The 20,957-nt window shown below is 42.6% G+C and overlaps 2 protein-coding genes across 2 annotated transcripts; one reads left to right on the forward strand and one right to left on the reverse strand.

Moving 5' to 3' along the window:
* Positions 1–867: 867 nt before the first annotated feature.
* Positions 868–9,681, reverse strand: LOC129193877 (ankyrin repeat domain-containing protein 1-like). Its single transcript, XM_054798633.1, has 9 exons — positions 6,041–9,681; positions 5,755–5,937; positions 3,826–3,957; positions 3,643–3,750; positions 3,448–3,546; positions 3,247–3,345; positions 1,713–1,811; positions 1,520–1,618; positions 868–1,453 (listed from the first exon to the last, which is right to left on the reverse strand). Exons 1-9 carry the CDS (start codon positions 6,068–6,070, stop codon positions 1,346–1,348), a joined length of 957 nt encoding a protein of 318 aa, XP_054654608.1. The 5' UTR covers positions 6,071–9,681; the 3' UTR covers positions 868–1,345.
* A 4,435-nt stretch (positions 9,682–14,116) lies between these two features.
* On the forward strand, positions 14,117–18,314 carry LOC129193898 (polycomb group RING finger protein 5-B-like). The gene is made up of 9 exons (XM_054798678.1): positions 14,117–14,341; positions 14,970–15,366; positions 15,440–15,536; positions 16,553–16,608; positions 16,688–16,747; positions 16,895–17,037; positions 17,109–17,207; positions 17,387–17,476; positions 17,580–18,314. The coding sequence occupies exons 2-9, from the start codon at positions 15,249–15,251 to the stop codon at positions 17,625–17,627; spliced, it is 711 nt and encodes a 236-aa protein (XP_054654653.1). The 5' UTR covers positions 14,117–14,341; positions 14,970–15,248; the 3' UTR covers positions 17,628–18,314.
* The last annotated feature ends 2,643 nt before the right edge of the window (positions 18,315–20,957 follow it).

The raw sequence follows: 20,957 nt of genomic DNA on the forward strand, positions 1-20,957 counted from the left end.
CCATCCGCATCAGCTTTTCTCTCCCTGGACATTTTGGTATCATTATTTGTCAATTCAACTCGTTGGCATTGATGTGGAGACACTGCCGTTTAGTGGCGGTGAGCTGTCACTTCGTATTGTAGTCGACGGGCATTGTGGGAAATGTAGTTTTTGATTAAAGCACGCTTTTGACCTATTTTATTGCTCTCGCGGGCCACATAAAATGACGTGACGGGCCACATTTGGCCCGCGGGCCTTGAGTTTGACACCTGTGTCCTAAACGGAAAGAATCGCCAGGCACATGAGCCTCCACTTCCCGCAACTGTCTATCACGTAGCTGGCGGTGAACGTTCTGTCAGGGCAGACAGGTCACCCCGAACCCGAGGTTCTGGTCGAAAAGATTTTGTCAATAGAGTGGGGAGAACAAGTTGATCAAGTCCGTGATTTAGACTTGGAGAGCGATGCGGAGAGAGTCTCTTAAAAGTATGAGGCAGGACGAAATGAGACGTGAGAAGCAAAGCAGGGAAGATGAGGTGAGGGTAGGGTGTGACTTTCCTGCTCTTCTAGTGAGAGATGGAGCTCGTGATGTGGCTCATGGTGGTGGTGCTGGTGGCTGTGACCGGGGCGGCACTGACCAGACAGAAAATCAGTGTGATCCTGTTCTGGTCGTGGGCTACTTCGGCGCCCACGACCGAGGACGGGACTCCCGGTGAAGTATGTCCCAGTCAAGACGTTCGCCATGCTGTGCTCCCTCGCCGCCATCTTCCACGTGACCGACACCCTGCCACAGTGCCCTCGATGTGCGAACAGCAGCACTGACGTCTCTAAGCAAGTGTCCACCAATCAACACAAGGAACCCTTCAATTCCAAATCAACTTTATTGACAGTTACAAGTGACTTTCATATAACTCACACGCCATTTAGCCATCAACAAACTTCCTCGGATACCTTCTGAGACGTCTTCGCATCCTCACAATCGACAAAACAAAAATGCAAACATGCTGAAATTGTTAGCTAGCAGCTAATGACTATGTGAAATGATTCACTTGACTATTAGACGATAACATGGCGTCATCAATAACATCAAATCCAGCCAACTAGAAGGAAGTCAGAATGTCACAAAGAAAGAAAGGAAGCGCCGCTGACATCGGCGCAAAACAAAATGTCGTCCAGCAACATTTCACGACGTCGCCACGCGATCGCTTTTTCACATTTTTATCACATTTTACATCAAAACTGCCACGTGAAGAACCAACGTGTCTTCAGTTAGGCCATGCCCCTCCACGAATGGCCGCGCCCACATGGCCAGCCATCAGGAAACCGGGGGAAAAAAAAGAAAAAGTGTCAATCTTCATGTTTGCTGATGTCACAGCACCTTGGGGCTCTGCTCGGCTTTCTCCTCGTTGAAGTTGAAGAGGAGGTTCTTGGCGCCGTTCTGCCACGAGTAGAGCGTCTCCATCGGCGTCTTTCCGTCCTGAGTGCGACACCATAACACGTCAGGATCGAACGCGCTTGACATGTGACCCGCTGGTGGACTTACGCTGTTCTTGACGTCCAGGCTGGCCCCGTAGAGCATCAGCAGCTTGATCATCTTGAAGCGGTTTATTCTCACGGCGTCGTGCATGGGCGTGTCTCCGTCCTGAGCAGAGGCGACAACATTCAGCATGTGCTTGGCCACAGTGCACAACATGGACCACCAAACAGGAAGTGAGATGATGCATGGGAGCCCTCACCCGGTCTTTGGCGTTGACGTCAGCTCCGCAGTGAATGAGGTACTCCGCACACTCGTAATGTCCCGTCCTCACCGCGACGTGCAGAGGACTGCTGTACAGCTACACAAAACACACCAAATCACCTTGGTGAAGGAGCCTCACGGGAACCTTCTAGGACAGAAGTGGCCAAACACTCCACTGAACATAGCACACATAACATAAAAGAATGGGAGGCCACTTTCATACATTTTATACATTAAAGAACATGGGTGCCACTTAGTGAAAATGACAGGGTGCAAGGGTCACCGTGATATTTTGGAAAAGAAAAGTCTGCCTCAGCTGTGACTGACTCATACTGTGGGTGAAAAAGCGGATTTGTGTCAACTTGGCTCTGCTTTCAACTTTCTTCTTAAATAAGCTTCGTAAATTCTTCGTAAAGCTTCAAAAATCACAACCTTGTTTTGTTTTGTTTGTTACGACATTTAAAAAATGCTTTTCAACTCTAGGCTATTAAAATGTAATTTTTCTTCATCATATTAGGAGTTTATTCTCATAAAATCGCTACTATTTGTCTCTTTAATCTGACTTTTTTTTCAACTATTTCAAGTTTCTTCTTGTCAATTTTCTTTTCATAATTCTGACTTTATTCCCATAATATTTATTTCTTTTTGTAACATTACAGCATATTTTTTTATGTTTTTATTTTTTTTTTACTTTCTGGTTGTAATTTCTTTTCATAAGTATGACTTCATTCTCATAATATTTGTACTTTATTCTTGTAAAATTGTAGCATGTTTTAATAGTTTTTAAAAATGTTCTTCTTGTAAATTTTCTTTTCATAATTATAACTTTATTCCCATAATATTTTTACTTTATTTTTGTAACATTATAACTTTTTCCATTTTCTAATACAATAATATTTTGACTATACTGTCATAAAATTATGGCATTTTCTATTCTCTTAATTTAATGTATTTTAATTTTTCAACTATTTTAACTGGCTTCTTTAAAATTTCATTTCGTAATCATGACTTTATTCGCATAATATTTTTACTTCATTCTCGTAACGTTCTAACTTTTCCGCAACCTAACTGCACACTATTACGACTTCACAAAATTAACTTCTTTTTTCATTCATATTTTAACTTTATGCTCGTAAAATGAGATGATTTTTCCTTCTAATATTATATGATATTTTATGATGAATATGTTATATATTATGACGTTAATCTCGTAAAATTCAGTTTTTTTCTCGTTAGATTCCAACTTTTTTCTCTTCGTACTTTGACTTTATTTTAAAATGACTGCTGAGCTTCCATTTTTGCTGTTGCTTTTAGTTTTCTTGTGAAATGCTATTTTTAGAGTGTGCTGTGTGCCGCGGGCCACAAATGGTCATAATACCTAATAATAGATGTGATTCATGTTTTTATTTCTTTCTTTATTTTATAATATGCTGATGGAGACAAAAAAATTAGCTTTGGGCCGAAAACGCCCCCCAGGCAGCACTTTGGCCACCCGCGCAGTGGAAGCTTGGTAAGTGCGTGTGGTCGCCCACCTTGTCTCTGGCGGTGAGCTTGGCTCCACGCTGGAGGAGAAGCTGAAGGGCGGGAAGGTTTCCTCCTCGACACGCCCAGTGGACCGCCGTGGCCTCCAACTGACACACGCACACACACGCACGCACACACACACACACACGCACACGTGTCACACAGCTGTCACACAAGTCAGCAATGGTGGCGTGCGCTCAGCCGCTCACCTTGTCCTTCCTGTCCATGGCGGCGCCGGCGTCCAGCAGCCTGGTCATGACCTCCACGTGACCTCGGAAGGAGGCTTTGTGCAGCGCTGTCCTCTGGAACTGAAAACACAGCGGAGGTACATTCAGCCAATCACGAGCAATGAGGTGGGCGGAGTTTGAACCCAGACGCTACGCTGCGAGCTGTGCGACACTCACGTGGTCGGCCGTGTCAGGCTTTCCTCCCTCGCTCAGGTACTTCTCCACCAGCGCCATCTTGTTGTCCATGGCGGCGGCGAGGAAGACTGGGGCGTCCACCGTCTCGGGCTGGAAAACATCAAGATGGCATCACGTCTGTCTTGGAACGTGCAAAGAGGAGGGAAGGTTGGGGCGTCTCCTCACCATCACCTCCACGTCGGGTTGACGCTTCTTCTTGTGGACGGGCGCCTTCCTCTCTCTCCTCCTCTTCCTCAGCTGCAGGATGTTGAACAAGTCGTCCACCGTCTCTAAACGCAGGCGCCCGCATTTGTCCATCTGCGACGCAAACGTCAGGATTGAGCAATCAATCAGGTGACATGTGAGACTAGAAGTACTGGCGTGAGCCTGAGGGCGGCGCCAGAGAGACTTAAAGTCATCATGTGGACTTCTGGCAAGTAACACACTCAACTATGAGCATGGCTCTTTGTTCATACTAATATAAATCAAGTATTATTACATTGATTTACTACGGTGCTTAATGATAATAATAATAATAATTACTATTATTATTATGATTACACTCATTTGTGGCAGTGTTTGCCGAACGTTATTGAGCCAAGGCACATATTTGATGTTCGAAATGCAGGATAAGCAGGTTGATGATGAAGCTGCTGCCATCTAGGGGAAGAACATGTCATTGTTCCGGTTGCCACGACACGTGGCCGGCACAGATGAACATAGATACAGTTTTTGTATTTGTAAATTATTTTCACACCAATTAAGTGAAATTGGATCATTTCCCACAGCACACCCAGCGATCTCTCACGGCACAGTGGTTGGGAATCACTGGCTTAGACATTATTATGATCGTCATTATCATGTTTGCTATTAATAATATCATAAGAATTAGTATTATTACTATCATTATTATAACATTAACATTATCATTATTGTTACATTAATATTATCATTAATAGCATTATAATTATTATTATAAGCATAATGTTATTGGCATTATGTTGTCATTGTTATCATTATTACAATAATGAGTATTATTAGCATATTTATAATTACTACTATCATCATTATTACATTAATATTAGCATTATTAGCATCAAAATTATTATTATTATTATTATCATTAATATTATTGTAGCATTTTATTATTAGCATTATGCTGTGATTATTATAATTATTAATATATTTATATTATTATCAATATTATTCTAATTATCATGTTATTACTGTCATCATTATAATTACATTAATATTATCATTATTAGCATCGTTATTATCATTATACTAGCATTTTATTGTTAGCATTATGCTGTGAATATGATCATTATTATAATTATGTGTATATTTATATCATAGCATTATTATTCTAATTATCATATTATTACTATCATCATTCAAATTACATTCATATTATCATTATTAGTATCATTATTATCATTAATACTAGCATTTTATTATTAGCATTATGCTGTGAATATTAACATTATTATGATAATGCGCATTATCAGTATAATTATAATATTCTCATTATTATTCTTATTGTTGAATCTTATACTTTATGATATTACAACTATTATCATAATTAGTATCATCTTTCAAATTATTATTTTATAATTTTTATAATTCTTATGGTTGTTTGCATCAACATTATCATTATTATTACTATGAGCATGATTATGACAGTAATATTATCACTATCATCATCATTATTATTATATTTTCTTATTGGCATTATGCTGTGATTATCATCATTATTATAATAATGAGTATTATTACCATATTTATATTTACTTTATGAATTCCTGCTTCCTTCTCCCCATAATTAATGATTACCATTATTATTCTTATTGTCATTAACCTCATCCTTTATGATGATTATAATTATCATACTTGGAATTACAGTATTATCATTGCATTCTTATTATCATTATAAAATGATTATGATTGTCGTTATTTTCAGATCAACATGATCATTTTTATTTTTTATTATTAGCATTACAATGATGACAAGTATTATTATAATAATTGATGCTTGTTAGCATAATTCTGTGTGTTAGTCTCCAAAAGTGTTTTTTTTTGGGCAGGTCTGTTGCCATGGTAATGGCGTCGACTTACGTGAAGGGCCGCCACGCTGACCTCCTCCAGCTCGCCGCCGCTGTCGCTCTCCTCCGACAGGCCAGCGCCCACCAGCTGGCAATGGGACCTGAGGTCATCCTGCTTCTCTCGATTGACCGCCGCCTCGTACTCGCCGCTGTGGATGTCGTCCGCCTCCTTGCCCTCTGACCGCTTACCGGTCACCTAAAACATAAAAGTGAATAATAATTGATAACAATAAATCAAGTGTATAGTGCGGTGATGCAAGATGTGAGGAGACGAGGCTTAAAGTCCCGCACGCACTCACCAGCTCCTCGACGCTGTGCAGGCCCATCATGTGACTCGTGTGCTGTGATGCTGCCGCACGCCGCTCTCGTGCGCTCTTATAGCTCGTCACGCACGCCACCGCCCTCTACACCAGACACGCCCACTGTGTGTGCGTGTTTGTGTGTGCCTGCTGAAGTTGGCGTGAGGTCTCACTCTGCCTCGTAAATCCTCCGAGCACGGAAGACATCCCATAATATTCCCACGCATGGAAGGCATGAAGAGACGGAGGCCAGCTTTTACTTTGACATTCCCAAACACTTCCTGACTTTTCTGCTGCGCTGTCTTGCCTGACAGAGTGAGTCATCGTGGCAATAATAGGCAATCTTTGGCAGCAGGCTCCCTCCCTCCATCCCTCCTGCCAGGCATGTGGCCTCAGCAATGTGATGATGTCACCGCCGGGAGACGGTTGACGGGAGCTGAAGGAAAAAATAGTCGGCAACATTCTCTCAGCCGCCAATCACACGCTGAGGTCAAAGGTCATCAGGATGGTAACGTGTGAGAAAAGTGCGGGAGTGGTGACGAGCGGCCTGAGCTCGGCATCCGCCAATCACAGGCGAGGGGCGGGGTTTCAGCTGATCAAAAAAGTTGGTGCTTTTTATTTTTTCATATTCTAAACTAAGGACGCCTTCATGTTGGTGATGTCTTTTAACTTGAAGGAGCGCTCGAGAGCACGCGCCGAGCTGCCGCCGAAGCCTTTCAAGGTCGAAAGACAAACTGGCTTCATCGATGCCCCGCGCTCACCGTCCGTCAAGGTCAACCGCGAGCAGCTGCGACCCTGCGGCAGAAATAGAAGGTGAAAGTTCACCTTGACGCCGAGCGCTAGCTAAGTGACGATTTGACAGGAAACACAAAACCGTACATGTGGAGCCACACGGAGCCTTTTTCCACGAAAGCCCGTGTGGCGTCACATATGATGGGGGGGCGGGGCCTCTTGTTGACAGAATGTAAACGCATCCTCGTCAATAGGGCTGTGTCTCAATTAGTGCACGTGCGCACTTGCACTTTTAGTGCATCAGAAGTGCGTTCACACTGAGTGGTACAACAAAATGCAATAGATTGCACCCGAAAACACTCAAAATAGTGAGAGTGAAACAGTGAGAGTCGTCCCTCATTTATAGCGGTTAATTGGTTCCAGACACGACCACGGTAAATGAATTTCCTCGATATAGGATTCAATCTTAATAAACGAATATTTCCGTAGTTATATCATAGAAAACCTGTTTATGGCTTTCTAAATACAGTTTTTAACATTATTGGAGCCCTCTAGACATGAAATAACACCCCTATAGTCACTTTGACACTCCTATTATTCTTTGTTTACAACACATTGCAACTCTTATGCTGCAGGGACTCGAGACGGCCGCGAGCTACCAAGCTAGTGAGCTAACCAGTTAGCCTCGAATTTATTTCTTTTAAACTTAAGAAGCCGAAAACTTACCACTTCCACACGGAATGGGAGGATAACTTTTTTTCACTCTATCATGTCATGACTTCATGCAGTGTTAAGGTAATGTCATGTAAGCTAATGTGTCAATGTTTAGTGTCATTACTGCCACCTGGTGACCACAATACTCCATATCACTTGTATTTACATACTGTATGTTTTGACTAATAATAGATCATAGTCTGCTAGACTATAGACTACCAGAGAGCCATAATTAATTAATTTCTGGAAAGCCGCGCTATAGCGAGGGACGACCGTATTTCCATCAGCACACTTCACGATGTACGCTGTGTATTTAGTTCCTGAGTGGTGGGGGTGGGTGGTGTGCATGACATCATGACCTAATTTAAGGGTGAAACGATTCCTTGAGAAATTTGAGCACCTCGATTACAGGAAATAATTGAGAGATGTTCTCTGCCTCGTCACCGATGCGCTTGCGTCACCCACGCAGAGGAAGGAAGCGGATGTTTGGTTGAAGGAGCGGGAAGACGGAAGAGGAAAACGTGGAAAGGCGTGGGAGCATTTCAGGTTGAACCCTGTGACGTGTAGCGGCTGTGGCGCGGCACCTGCACATCGCAACACACATCTTTCATGTTCCAGCATCTCCAAAGACACCCAGAATGCAGCAGAAGACCCAATACAAGGTCAAATGAATGTAGCGCAAATCAATTAACGTTAATATGCCGTACTACCATAATTTAAGCCGTTTGGAGGGCTAGCTTTCACTTTATTATGAATACTGTCCAGTGTGCGGCTACTTTATTCCGATGGTTTGCCCTCAAGGTTAACGTGACTTCATACAGGGTTTACTTCTTCTGCAAAAAGTGAGTTAGGGTGACAGAAAATAACATTTTAGCACACGAATCAGTAGCTAGCCATTTGTAGCAGACAATACTGTGAAATGGAATGTCTGATGGGTAAAATATCGTAATGTGCTCCACTACAGTACAGTGGTGCTTTGGTTAACGTCATTAATACGTTCCAGAAGGTCCGACTCAAACCAAAACGGACTCTAACCAATGCAAATTTCCCCATAGAAAAAAATGTAAAAATCCAATCTATCTTTTCCAGACACCCACAAATGTTAACACAAAGCACATATTCTATAGACAATAACTATAGTTGTACATGCTGAAAATGATGTAAAATAATTACAAATGACAAATGAATGGACAATTGAACATTTAAAATCACTTTTACAGAGTTTTGTAGGGGAAAAAACCCACAAAACCATCAATTAGCAAAATAAACACATTATTCTCCTGCAACCACAATTTGCAAAAATGTAAAAAATACATCAAACTAAACATCAACGGAAGTGCGGCGGTGAAGATACATGTGCTATGTTTGGCTCCCTGCCGGGAACAAGCTACGGTAAGTTCAATGCTTATGTTTTGTTATTGGGAGCAGAAATGAGTGCTATGGATGTAAAATGAGATTGATAGAATGTTTTTTGTAATCCATCAGACCTAAGAAAATACACTTTGTTTGGCGTAAATTTTCAACATAAACCAAAAAGCTCTCTAACCAAGGTTCCAATGTAGTTTTATGGATTCTTCCTCCCCACTGCCCCTGGATAAGTCCCATAATTCATCAATAATTATGATGAACGCAATCACAAAATTGGCCAATAAAAATGGAATTTAATTTTTTTCTCCCTTAATAATAAAAAGTTTCATTTAAAAACTGCATTTTGTGTTCAGTTGTGTTGTCATTGACTAATATTTACATTTCTTTGATGATCTGAAACATTTAAGTGTGACAAACATGCACAAAATACGGAATCAGGAAGGGGGCAACCACTTTTTCACACCCCTGTACTTATTGAAGTGTATTGATGGAAGTACAGTATTCCATTTGAGGCACTCGTCAACATAGCAGCATTAGCAACATGCTAACAATCCCAATCAGTCAAGTTTCAAGTGTTGAGGGGTGTTGACTCCTTTGCAAATCCTTGGAAAGTTCCCCAAAATAAAGTCACACGAGGTCAGGTCCGACCTGCCCAGGCAGTGAAACCTCATACGGGGTCCAAAGCGGAGCGTAAGGTGACTCCATGTTTATGCGTGTCAGCGCGTGCGGCAAGGCAGAGTGGCCATTAAAGCCGCACTGAAACACGGCCGCCTTGTGTCATTAAAAATACTCCCTGACAGAATTCCTACTGTGGAAATACATAGCCTGCTAGTGCTAATATTAGCCGCGCAAATCCTCCTCGCCCTCGCCCGGCCTGGTTGGCGGGGCAGGACTCTGCATCTGTGGCATCCGTGACGGCATGCGTGTCATCGCATCATCATCATCAACGCACGTGATGACCTCATATCGTCACGTTTGTAGAAGCTCCTCCATGAGACTGGAGGAACACATCAGGAACCTCATGGACGTCATCAAGGTGTCTTGATGACGTCATCAATCAACATCAGCGGGCCAACATGGCCGCCACGCACGTGTGTCTGTGTTGTTTTGGTGGCACAATTTATGACACTGTGAGAATGAGGTCAGGGTCGATGGTGTCTCTCATCCGATGACCCTGCTCATCCGCCGCGCCCTCCATTCCAGCCCCCCCACGGACCAGAATAAACACACACATCATCACTTCCTGTTGGAACACAACACTAAAGAGTGTTAATAGTCCTCACAACTTTAATGCTGTCATCACCGCGCACAAACACACATTTATCTGTGCTTCATGTCATCATTCCCTGACAATGCGGGAATGGAGTTCTGACTGTTGCCAAGGTAACCTCAGAGGATGGACCATCTGTCCCTGATTTGTGTCCATGATGGGCCAGTCACTACCCATCATACCCTAAAAGAATCCCACTTGTGTTTTTTGCGTGTCAGTTGCTCTTCAGGAAATATTCTGCAGACGTGAACATCAAAACGCCGCAAGAGCGTGTCGCCCCACGGGGTCAGAGGTCGCAGTGAAAGAGCGGCCAGGAGGGCAGCGCCGCTCATAAAGCAGTGAGCACGAGACATGACGATGAGGCGCGGTCAGGGATAACGTGGAAGCAAGGAGGGGGATTTATAAAAAGACGTGAGGGTGGAGGAAAAGGAGAAGAGTCCGAGCATTCCAATAACATTCCCGCATGATGACGAGGAAACGCAGCAGCTGCCGACGCCCACCACAAATATGAACACAACTCACTAGCATGGCTAACACCACATGCTCACCACTATAAATAATGTGCATGTATAGCTATAGTCATGATGGCTGGAGCGATGTTTCCAAGCATGTTCCCCAGTATAGATCATGTATTCTGTATCATGGCTATAATGCTGCCGTACGTTTCCAAGCATGTTCCCCAGTATAGATCATGTATTCTGTATCATGGCTATAATGCTGCCGTACGTTTACTAGCATGTTCCCCAGTATAGATCATGTATTCTGTATCATGGCTATAATGCTGCCGTACGTTTACTAGCATGTTCCCCAGTATAGATCATGTATTCCGTATCATGGCTACAATGCTGATGTACGTTTACTAGCATGTTCCCCAGTATAGATCATGTATTCCGTATCATGGCTACAATGCTGCTGTACGTTTACTAGCATGTGCACCAGTATAGATCATGTATTCCGTATCATGGCTACAATGCTGCTGTACGTTTACTAGCATGTGCACCAGTATAGATCATGTATTCCGTATCATGGCTATAATGCTGCCGTACGTTTACTAGCATGTGCACCAGTATAGATCATGTATTCCGTAACATGGCTATAATGCTGCTGTACGTTTACTAGCATGTGCACCAGTATAGATCATGTATTCCGTATCATGGCTATAATGCTGCTGTACGTTTACTAGCATGTGCACCAGTATAGATCATGTATTCTGTATCATGGCTATAATGCTGCTGTACGTTTACTAGCATGTGCACCAGTATAGATCATGTATTCCGTAACATGGCTATAATGCTGCTGTACGTTTACTAGCATGTGCACCAGTATAGATCATGTATTCCGTAACATGGCTATAATGCTGCCGTACGTTTACTAGCATGTGCACCAGTATAGATCATGTATTCCGTATAATGGCTATAATGCTGCTGTACGTTTACTAGCATGTGCACCAGTATAGATCATGTATTCCGTATCATGGCTATAATGCTGCCGTACGTTTACTAGCATGTTCCCCAGTATAGATCATGTATTCCGTATCATGGCTATAATGCTGCTGTACGTTTACTAGCATGTGCACCAGTATAGTCACTTTATGTATGATTTGTTACACTGCCTCTCAGTTGCGCATAACATTGTCGTACATTATTAATATTTCAATTGTAGGCTACTAAAATGACATTATTTTTCCTCATAATATTAGGGCTTCATTCTTGTATAATTGCGACTGTTTTTCTCTTTAGAATACAACTTTTTTGTCTTAATATTTTGACCATATTCTCGTAAAATTATAGCCATTTTTTTTCACTATTTTTTTTCAGCTATTTTAACTTTCTTTTTGTAAATTTTCTTTTTGTAATTGCGACTTCATTCTCCTAGCATAGATTTTTCCCCAAACTAACTTAATTTCTTGTTCTTTGTTTGCTGTTACGACTTTTAAAAAATAAGGTCTTTTTTCTTTAATATTTCAATTTATGCTACTCAAACGTTATTTTTCCTCATAATAGTGTCACTTTATTCTTGTAAAATTTATTTTTTTCTCTTTATTATTGCAAAATTACTGCGATTTGTACACTTTTGCTGTAATCTATGTATTTATCTATCTACATGATATTTTTAAAATATAAATAACTTATAAAAATAATTCAAGAATGAAAATAGACAATAATCATATAAATATATAAATATTGTATCATAAATAAATATTTTATAATATAAAATATCATATAAATAACAATAATATAAATGACATGATGTCTTGGTGGCAAAGGTAAAAAAGGCTTCCTTTCTTTGAACGCGGTGGGATTGTTGAGCTCCATAAGCAAGGCCTCTCGCCGCGAGCCAAGGAAAGCACAAACTGGGGCAACGTTTACGTCCGTAAACACGTCATGACGCATTTACAAGTCGCATCTGTTTGGTAATGTGAATGACCACATAAAAGATCGGATTTTAGCAATAAATGCAGTGCGGACGTAGCCTTAGTGTACATAATATTACTGTGTGTACATAATATCTGGAATTGGGGTGTGACGAAATATTGATATATCAAACTATGGCGATATTTAACCCTACGATGGATTATCAATACGCTTTCGCCGTGTGTCGTTTTTAAAAATAATTATTATTAAAAACACAGCCGCTATAAACATCTTCCACCATTCTGCCTCAGCGAGTCGCCATTTAACATGTCATCCAGGAGGCGCTCCTTGCGAGAGCGGCAGAAAACTGGGCAGAAGTCACAGAAGAAGAAGAACAGAAAGCAGGAGACGAAAAAACAAATGCCGCCCTATGGCGAACTCGTGCGGTGAAGTTAACCGGAAAGGTTGGCCAGTATAGTTGGAATGACAAGTGTGGACTCATTTTTGGTTTAATGGCGTGGATGGGACAAGGCTAGACTTTGCACGATTTTAGGAGTGTCTCACAAATTTGTTCGACAGTTGAAAAAGTTTGTACCCTATGAACGCGATACCCACTTCCCTGTGGGAATTAACCGCATTGCTTGTTTTAAGAACAAAACGTCACTGCGGTAAAAAGGCACATATGGAGCACAAAGACCAGAAACTAGGTTGATAACTGGCTAGCCGTGTCAGCTCCCGTCAGTGACGGCGCCACAGTTCCCCCCATATTGTGATTCACACCAAAATAATAATCCTACATTTTTTGGATCAGTCTTCACTTCAGGAAACCTGTCCTGTATTTTTTTCACACTCTTCCACCTATGATTTTTTTTTTGTGTGTGTGTGTGGTTTTTTTCACCCTATCACCGTATCGAGATATTATCATTAGCATGGGCCATGTGTCGCAAATCGTATGGTATCGTGAGGTAACCAGCCCTAGTGTGGATCCCTGCCTTTCTCTCCCCACCTCCCTCTCCACTCCCCAATAGAGGTAAAAATGATGTTAATTGTTCATTTGTCCATTTCATTCCTTGCTTATAATTATTACACATTGTTTTGTACATGAACAACTAGAATTATTCTCGAGAAAATATGTTTTTGGTCATATTTTGGGTGTCTAGAACGGATTAATTGGATTTACTTGATTTCCTGTGGGAAAAATGTGTTTGGGTTTCGTATGTAAACCAATGTACCACTGTATAAATAATATAGATGTGTATTTATGTTCACTGACATGGCTAATACTTGTAGGTTCACCAGCGTAGTTTAGCTTGATGTTCACTAACATGGGTAATATTATGCAGCGCTTACTAGTAGGCCTACATTTACTAACATGTTTCATACTGTGTTTAATAGCATGTTCACCAGCATTGATAATGTGTATGTTTAGTAATGTTCAGTAATTTGGCTAATTTGCATGTTAATATATATGTTTAGCAATTAATTAATTAATTAACTGTTTATTAGTACACAGACTAGCATGGCTAATGCTATGTTTCCTAGCATAGTTTAGGCTGTGTCACATGACCAGTGAGGGCGCCCCCTGCAGTATTCCCAAAAAACTTCAGTAGAATATTTTGATGTTACAGTTTAACTTGAGGCACTTTGTTCACGAACGCCATTGTGTGTGTGCGCGTGTGTGTGTGTGTGTTACACAATCAGTTTCCGCGTCCTGGTGTCTTCCCGCCCACCGCAGCTCTCCGCCTGCCTGCTGGGCGGACCAGGGCCGAACCGAGCCGCGCAGTTCCGTGTTGCAGAGCGCGAGGACGCGGCGGTGTCACGCGGACATCCGGGCACGGCGTGCGTGGGGAAAGTGTGACGGAGGTGAGGACCGTTTGTGTTCTTGTGTTCGGTTCCGTCTGGTTCCCGACTAACTTGGACGGGTTTCTCCGCCGACACACGCGCGAGTAGCTGTGCACGCTCGTTGGCGTCGCCAAGCGTCTGTGACGTCATCTTGGCTAACTTTTCCGGTCCGCTCGTGCTGTCGCTGGGCCGCGCGTGTGCTCCACGGTGCCAGTGTTGTTGGTGATACGATGACGTGCACGACGAGAAACAAGCGCGCGCGACTCCGCTCCGCTCCTACACACACAGTGCGCGCGTGCGTGTGTGACGTCTTTAAAATAAGAGCAGGTGGATCACTTCCGGGTAGAGACTCTTTGGGGGCGGGGCCACCAGCCTCCGTTTGTGTGTTTATCATTTTATTTGCTGCACTTCTTTATTTCTACTTTACAGTACATGCACTGCAACACTGACACACTACTTTACAACACTTACTGTTAAACAAGTACTCCATAGACTACTTTGATGTGCACTTACCACAAGACTATAGAAGTGCTGTAGAAGTGTGAAGAAGTACTGCATACACTGCATTATACATGCACTGTACTACAAGTACTTAATGGATTCAAAAAGATGGTTTCCTTGGTAACAAGCTTTTTTCTGTTTCCAACAGGCACAAAGTCAAATTTGAAAGTGTAGCAGAAAGAGGTCATGAACGACAGTGAGGTGTTGGGGTCCTGTGCTGACCTCTGACCCCTCATGGAGTGGGTCGGGGAGGTTAACAAGCCATCAGGACAGTGTGAGAATTTGTGGAATCTGGGCCAGGACAGACTTGGACGTTTGATGTGACAGGCCGCGCTGAACATGGAGCAGGACTTCACACAGTTAACCTTTGACCTCTGCTAAGTCACTCAATCACAACAAGAAGAAGCTGGCACGTGAGCTTTCCAAGATGGCCGCCGCAGCAGGAAGGACGCACATGGTGAGAGACTTTAACCATTTCATCACGTGCTACCTGTGCCGAGGTTACCTCATCAAACCCACCACCGTCACAGAGTGCCTGCACACCTGTAAGTCATGTGACAGCCGAGCGCCTTAACTTAGCTCAGCTTATCTTAACCTGCTCTCTGTGTGTGTCCTCAGTCTGTAAGAGTTGCATCGTGCAGCACTTTGAGGAGAGCAATGACTGTCCCAAATGTGGCATTCAGGTGCACGAGACCAACCCCCTGGACATGCTCAGGTCAGACCACTTCCTGTGTCTTCTCATCCTACCTCCTGTGTCTTTTCATTCTGTATCTGCTCATCCTCTCATCCTACTTCCTGCGTTTCTCGTCCTACTTCCTGCATGTTCTCATACTACTTCCTGTGTTTCTCATACTACTTCCTGCATCTTCTCATCATACTTCCTGTGTTTCTCATCCTTTTATCTGCATCTTCTCATCCTACTTCCTGTGTCTTCTCATTCTACCTCCTGTGTCTTCTCATCCTACTTCCTGCGTATACTCACACCCTACTTCCTGCGTTTCTCATCCTACTTCCTGCATCTTCTCATACTACTTTTTGTGTCTTCTCATCCTACTTCCTGCATCTTCTCATCCTACTTCCTGCGTATATTCTCATCCTACTTCCTGTGTCTCCTCATCCTACTTTCTGCGTCTCCTCATCCTACTTCCTGTGTTTCTCATCCTACTTCCTGTGTTTCTCATCCTACTTCCTGCGTCTTCTCATCCTACTTCCTGTGTTTCTCATCCTACTTCTTGCGTCTTCTCATCCTACTTCCTGCGTCTCCTCATCCTACTTTCTGCATCTTCTCATCGTACTTCCTGTGTTTCTCATCCTACTTCCTGCAGTTCTCATCCTACTTCTTGTGTTTCTCATCCTACTTCCTGCGTATATTCTCATCCTACTTCCTGCGTCTCCTCATCCTACTTCCTGCGTTTTCTCATCCTACTTCCTGTGTCTCCCCTTCCTACTTCCCGCGTTTTCTCATCCTACTTCCTGCATTTCTCATCTTATTTCATGCATCTTCTCATCCTACTTCACATCCTGCTTCCTGGTATCTTCTCATGTTATTTGCTTGTGTCTTGTCATCTTCTTGTGTCTTCTCATTCTACCCCTTGGTATCTTCTTAGATCCTGTTTCTTCTCATCTTAATTATTTGCCTTTTCTCATCTTACTTGCCCATCCTTCTTCTGAAACCTCTTCTTTTTCATGGGCTCCACCTCCTAATCCTGCGTGGTCTGTCCATTTTTCCAGGTTGGACAACACACTGGAGGAGATCATCTTCAAGCTGGTTCCAGGACTCAGAGAGAGTAAGTGCTCGCTTGGACGGTGCGACACCGTCATGGCTGCTGCGTGCACGCTCACACGCGCTCTTTGTATGTTCTTCAGAGGAGGAGGAGCAAGAACTGGAGTTTTGGAGGACAAATCAGCGCAGTGAGAGCATCCACGGTAAAAAGTCGACCAGGCTTGTTGATGTTGAGATAATCTGCATATGCTAACCATGCTAAGCATTCCAAGGTTCATTGGTCACCTGTAACAACAGGAAACAGGAAGTGAATTGACTAGAAAAGTTGTGATGTTTATGTGCGACCACAGCTGATAGCTTTGTGAGGGTGGGGCTTCCTGACGGTGATGCCGAGGACGGCGGTGATGAGGACTACCACAGGAGTGACCCTCAAATCGCCATCTGTCTGGACTGTCTCCGCAACACGGCCCAGACTGATGAGAGCACGGTCACCGTATGTTACACACACACAAGCACATGCAGATATTTCTATGTTTGATGTCACATTTGTCGTCTTACGAATAGGATCTGATGAAGAGATTTATTCGCTGCTCCAGCCGCGTCACCGTGGGAACCATCAAGAAGTTTCTCAGCCTCAAACTCAAACTGCCAAGCTCTTACGAGGTGAGACGCGCTGCCGGAGGGCAACCTGGCATGCTGAATTAGCTCCTGGGCAATTAATCGTTAGCAATGTCGCCGAACAAGCTAAAAAGCGTGTTAACTGTTAGCGTCCTGGTGTTAATGCTGCCATCTGTGTGGGTGTGTGTGTGTGTGTGTGTGTGTGTGTGTGTGTGTGGGGACAGCTGGACGTGTTGTGCAACGGCGAGATCATGGGTCGCGACCACACGCTAGAATTCATCTACATGACACGATGGAGGTTACACGCCGACAACGTAAGACTCCACTTCCTGTTCTCTCTTCCTGACTGTCCTTGCATGCTGTGTGGGACCATGAGCCCCTCCCCTCTTTTTTTTTAAAATCCTCTTTCTTTCTCAGACATATCCCATGGTCCTCGAGTACAGACCACGCATCGACTTTGGATGACCGCGCACACATGCATGGACGTGTACGCACACGCAATGTTGCGATGAAGAAGATATTTTTGTAGAGTGAAGTGTAAAACATGTTCAAGAGTTTTTATGCCACATAGGATGATTATAATAATAATAATAATAATAATATATGCAGACGTGCTTGTCTAACTTGACATTAAATGTTTTTACTGTCGCTTGACTGCTCCTTTGGTCACATGACTTGATGATGATGTCATGCTTCCCATCAGTAAGTGTGAGTCAACACACACACACACACACACAGGCACTTCCTGTCCTTGTCGCATGCTGACTTATAGTGTGACTCTTCCTTTTTGTAATGGCTGCTGTTCGTCCGAAAACAAAACACCTCTGCCAAGGAAATCGTCACATTTGCTCACTGTTTTTGCAGCTCAAAGTCAAGTAGGTCAGAGTTTCTTGTGGTTCTGTGAAGCCCACCTCGCCAAAACACACTGAATTACAAGGACAGGACGTGTGTGTGTGTGTGTGAGATTATGTCATTGAGCGTGCAAAGGAGGTTGTCATGGCAATAACATGACTGACGGCAGCTGGGCGTTTGGCGCCGCTGACACATGAAGATGGCAGCTGAGTGGCTGCAGGTCGGAGGTCATTTACATTTAAAGAGGATGAAGTGTGTGTGTGAGCCATGACGTGCATGTCTCTGAGATGACTTGATGTTAACATGTCTTTCAGGGGCTGAGATCATGTCAGCAGACACGCGGCGGCAAAGGAACTTGCATGCACCTGTCGTGGCCTCATGCGCGCACACACATACAGTATTTACAGTACAGAGACGCTGCAGGATAAATGGCGTCTGGGCGTGTTGCTGACAGCCCGCTGACGACGCGCCATCGTAATGTGAACCGATTGAGTCACTTTTCAAGTCATCCATCAATCACAAGTCGCTGCGACTCCCTTAGCATCAACATGGTAACATGACTACTTCCTCGAATTGAACATTCGTTTCCTAGCTTGGATGGAATAAGCAGCAGGGAGTTGATTTTTCTCACACACGTGATGAGCGTTCCCGCCACACGCAGGCCAACATGTCAAACCTCCGCTTGGCTGAAGTGGTCAACCATGTTGGTTGATCTTGCACCAACGTGCACGCTGGCGCCGTCATGTAACATCAACGTGGTGAGCAGACGTGACACGGCCAAAACTGATCACAGGTGACTTGACAAGGGAAGCATGCCGAGACATGTCCCCCGGCGCGGTCATATCGTGCAAGTGGACCGCCGACACGTCCATAAACACAACACCTATAGCGCCAAAAATACACTTTGCACTCTTCCAAGAAGCTGTCCGCATCATCTACAGATGATGGTCATTTATGGTCATCAAATGCTGTACTTCCTGTTTCATGCCAGCTTAGGGGACTCGGCAACAATCATCCACCTTTGCTCTCATGCAGTTTATGAGCAAACGCAACATGGCTTCTAACCTTAACAAGTCACCTGTAACTAACTAGTAACTGTAACTAGTAAAAGTACAGAGTAACTAAAGCGCACCACTGCATTGTGTACTCATTTTGCAACAGTTGCTTCACACTAGTAATGTGTGGATCGATACTGAAATATCGAAACCTCCTATACCACTCTTCTTTCTCGAAATCAAAATATCGATACTTTCAATATTTCAGTCATTTGAGGTAATATTTGTCTGAAACGTTTGTCTGTTGAAAGGATGACCGATCATAAACGAAGCCATGTGTGAATTGTGAATAGTTTTAATTCTTATGGTAGATATTAATAATTAATGATTTATTTTAATGGTTTTATTATTTTTACTTTTTTTTTTACTGTTTAAAATACAATTTTCACATATTTTATATGATTCTGTTTTTTCTGCAGTTGTATGTTAGCTTGTCTATATTGAAGGGCAGTGGTCCCCAACCTTTTTACAGTGGCGTACCCCTTTGGATATTTGACCTGAAGCCATGTAGGGGAGACTGGGGACAGTTGCAACAGGGGACGGTTGCAACAAGCCTTATTTGTCTAATCAGTAACATGCTAGAGTGATGACACTCATACTGCACATGCTCAGTTAGACCCACTACTCGCCAAGAAGAAAGACAAGACAAAGTTGTTTTGGAGGTATGTAGCTTTTTTCACAAGCTGTATTTTTGTCATACTATCCTAATATTTTGTATGAATTACTCCAAACCTACCTGGTGTGAATCACTGTTTTGTGGGCTATTCAGCAACATTGCTTACATTTGTCAACGTCACTGTGGCTAGTTAGCACGTGGTGTTTTGTCGTGACTGATACTATGGGGACAATTGCAACTGTTGCAACTGTCCCCATGCTAATATCAAAATAGACCACACTAGGCACAATTAATATATTTTACTGCTCGTGATGGGCAGAATACCGAATCATAATAAGAAATTAATGCTAACGATAAACAAAATAAGACAGCAGATTTGTTGGGGAAGAGGCGAGTGTTGCAGTTTGATTTTTTAAGCATTTGTGTGCCTGTAACAAAACTTAAAAATCAAACTTTATATTCACTAGAGTTTTAAAACAATGTCAATTTTGTTCACTAAAACTGTTCACTGTTTGTTCACATGTTTAATAAATGTTTTTTGCACTCCAAAGTATTCTATTCTTTTTGTCCCAAACTGAAATATTGAGTTTTATAGCTTCCGTAACATTTGCACATTGACTCAAAGTAGGCCTACGTTTTACACAAAACTAAACTTATTAAATACTTTCATATTGTATACTGTGGTTATTTAAACAAAAAGCATTTTGGTGAAATTTAATGTTTTTGACATGTTGCAACCGTCCCTGATCGGTGTTGCAACTGTCCCCAGGTTTGGGGTCAGTTGCAACGTCTGAATTTTTTTATTCAAATTAATATTGCGATTGATATGTTATATGTAGCCATCTTTAAATGGTATGGGTATTTAGCAGACAGATGCAGCTTTACTATGTAAAGATTTGGTGTGCCTAGTCTGAATAATCTCTGAGTAATTGAGAGTAATACAAGATGTAAAAAGTGTTGCAACTGTCCCCTGTCTCCCCTACCCCCTACTCCTGCACACTTAAAAACAGAAACCTTTTTATCTGAATGAACTTGAAATAGTGAGCATAATTAATTGTTTAATTGTTTTTTATAGTAATTCTGGGTCCTTTTCATGGTCACATTTTGATAAAGTTTCACCTGAGCACTGATAAATAGATAAGTAATCATCCTACATATCTTTTATTCCAGTCTGATGTTAGCATCCTTCCGTATGAATGGGTTGAATTTGAGCTTCACTTTTTTTGTCCACTCACGATGACTATGGTTTACGTCTACAATTGAATTTAATAC

This window comes from Dunckerocampus dactyliophorus, chromosome 14, assembly GCF_027744805.1.
Source record: "Dunckerocampus dactyliophorus isolate RoL2022-P2 chromosome 14, RoL_Ddac_1.1, whole genome shotgun sequence".
In the NCBI taxonomy this organism is placed as follows: domain Eukaryota; kingdom Metazoa; phylum Chordata; class Actinopteri; order Syngnathiformes; family Syngnathidae; genus Dunckerocampus; species Dunckerocampus dactyliophorus.

Excerpts from the sequence above, each read along its gene's own strand:
- LOC129193877 (XM_054798633.1), bottom strand. The coding sequence starts at position 6,070 with ATGATGGGCCTGCACAGCGTCGAGGAGCTG. Across the intron at positions 3,751-3,825 it reads AACCCGACGTGGAGGTGATG|CCCGAGACGGTGGACGCCCC; the intron begins GTGAGGAGACGC and ends GATGTTTTCCAG. Across the intron at positions 1,812-3,246 it reads AGCTCACCGCCAGAGACAAG|CTGTACAGCAGTCCTCTGCA; the intron begins GTGGGCGACCAC and ends TGTTTTGTGTAG.
- LOC129193898 (XM_054798678.1), top strand. The coding sequence starts at position 15,249 with ATGGCCGCCGCAGCAGGAAGGACGCACATGGTGAGAGACTTTAACCAT. Across the intron at positions 16,609-16,687 it reads GGTTCCAGGACTCAGAGAGA|AGGAGGAGGAGCAAGAACTG; the intron begins GTAAGTGCTCGC and ends TATGTTCTTCAG. Across the intron at positions 17,477-17,579 it reads GGAGGTTACACGCCGACAAC|ACATATCCCATGGTCCTCGA; the intron begins GTAAGACTCCAC and ends TTTCTTTCTCAG.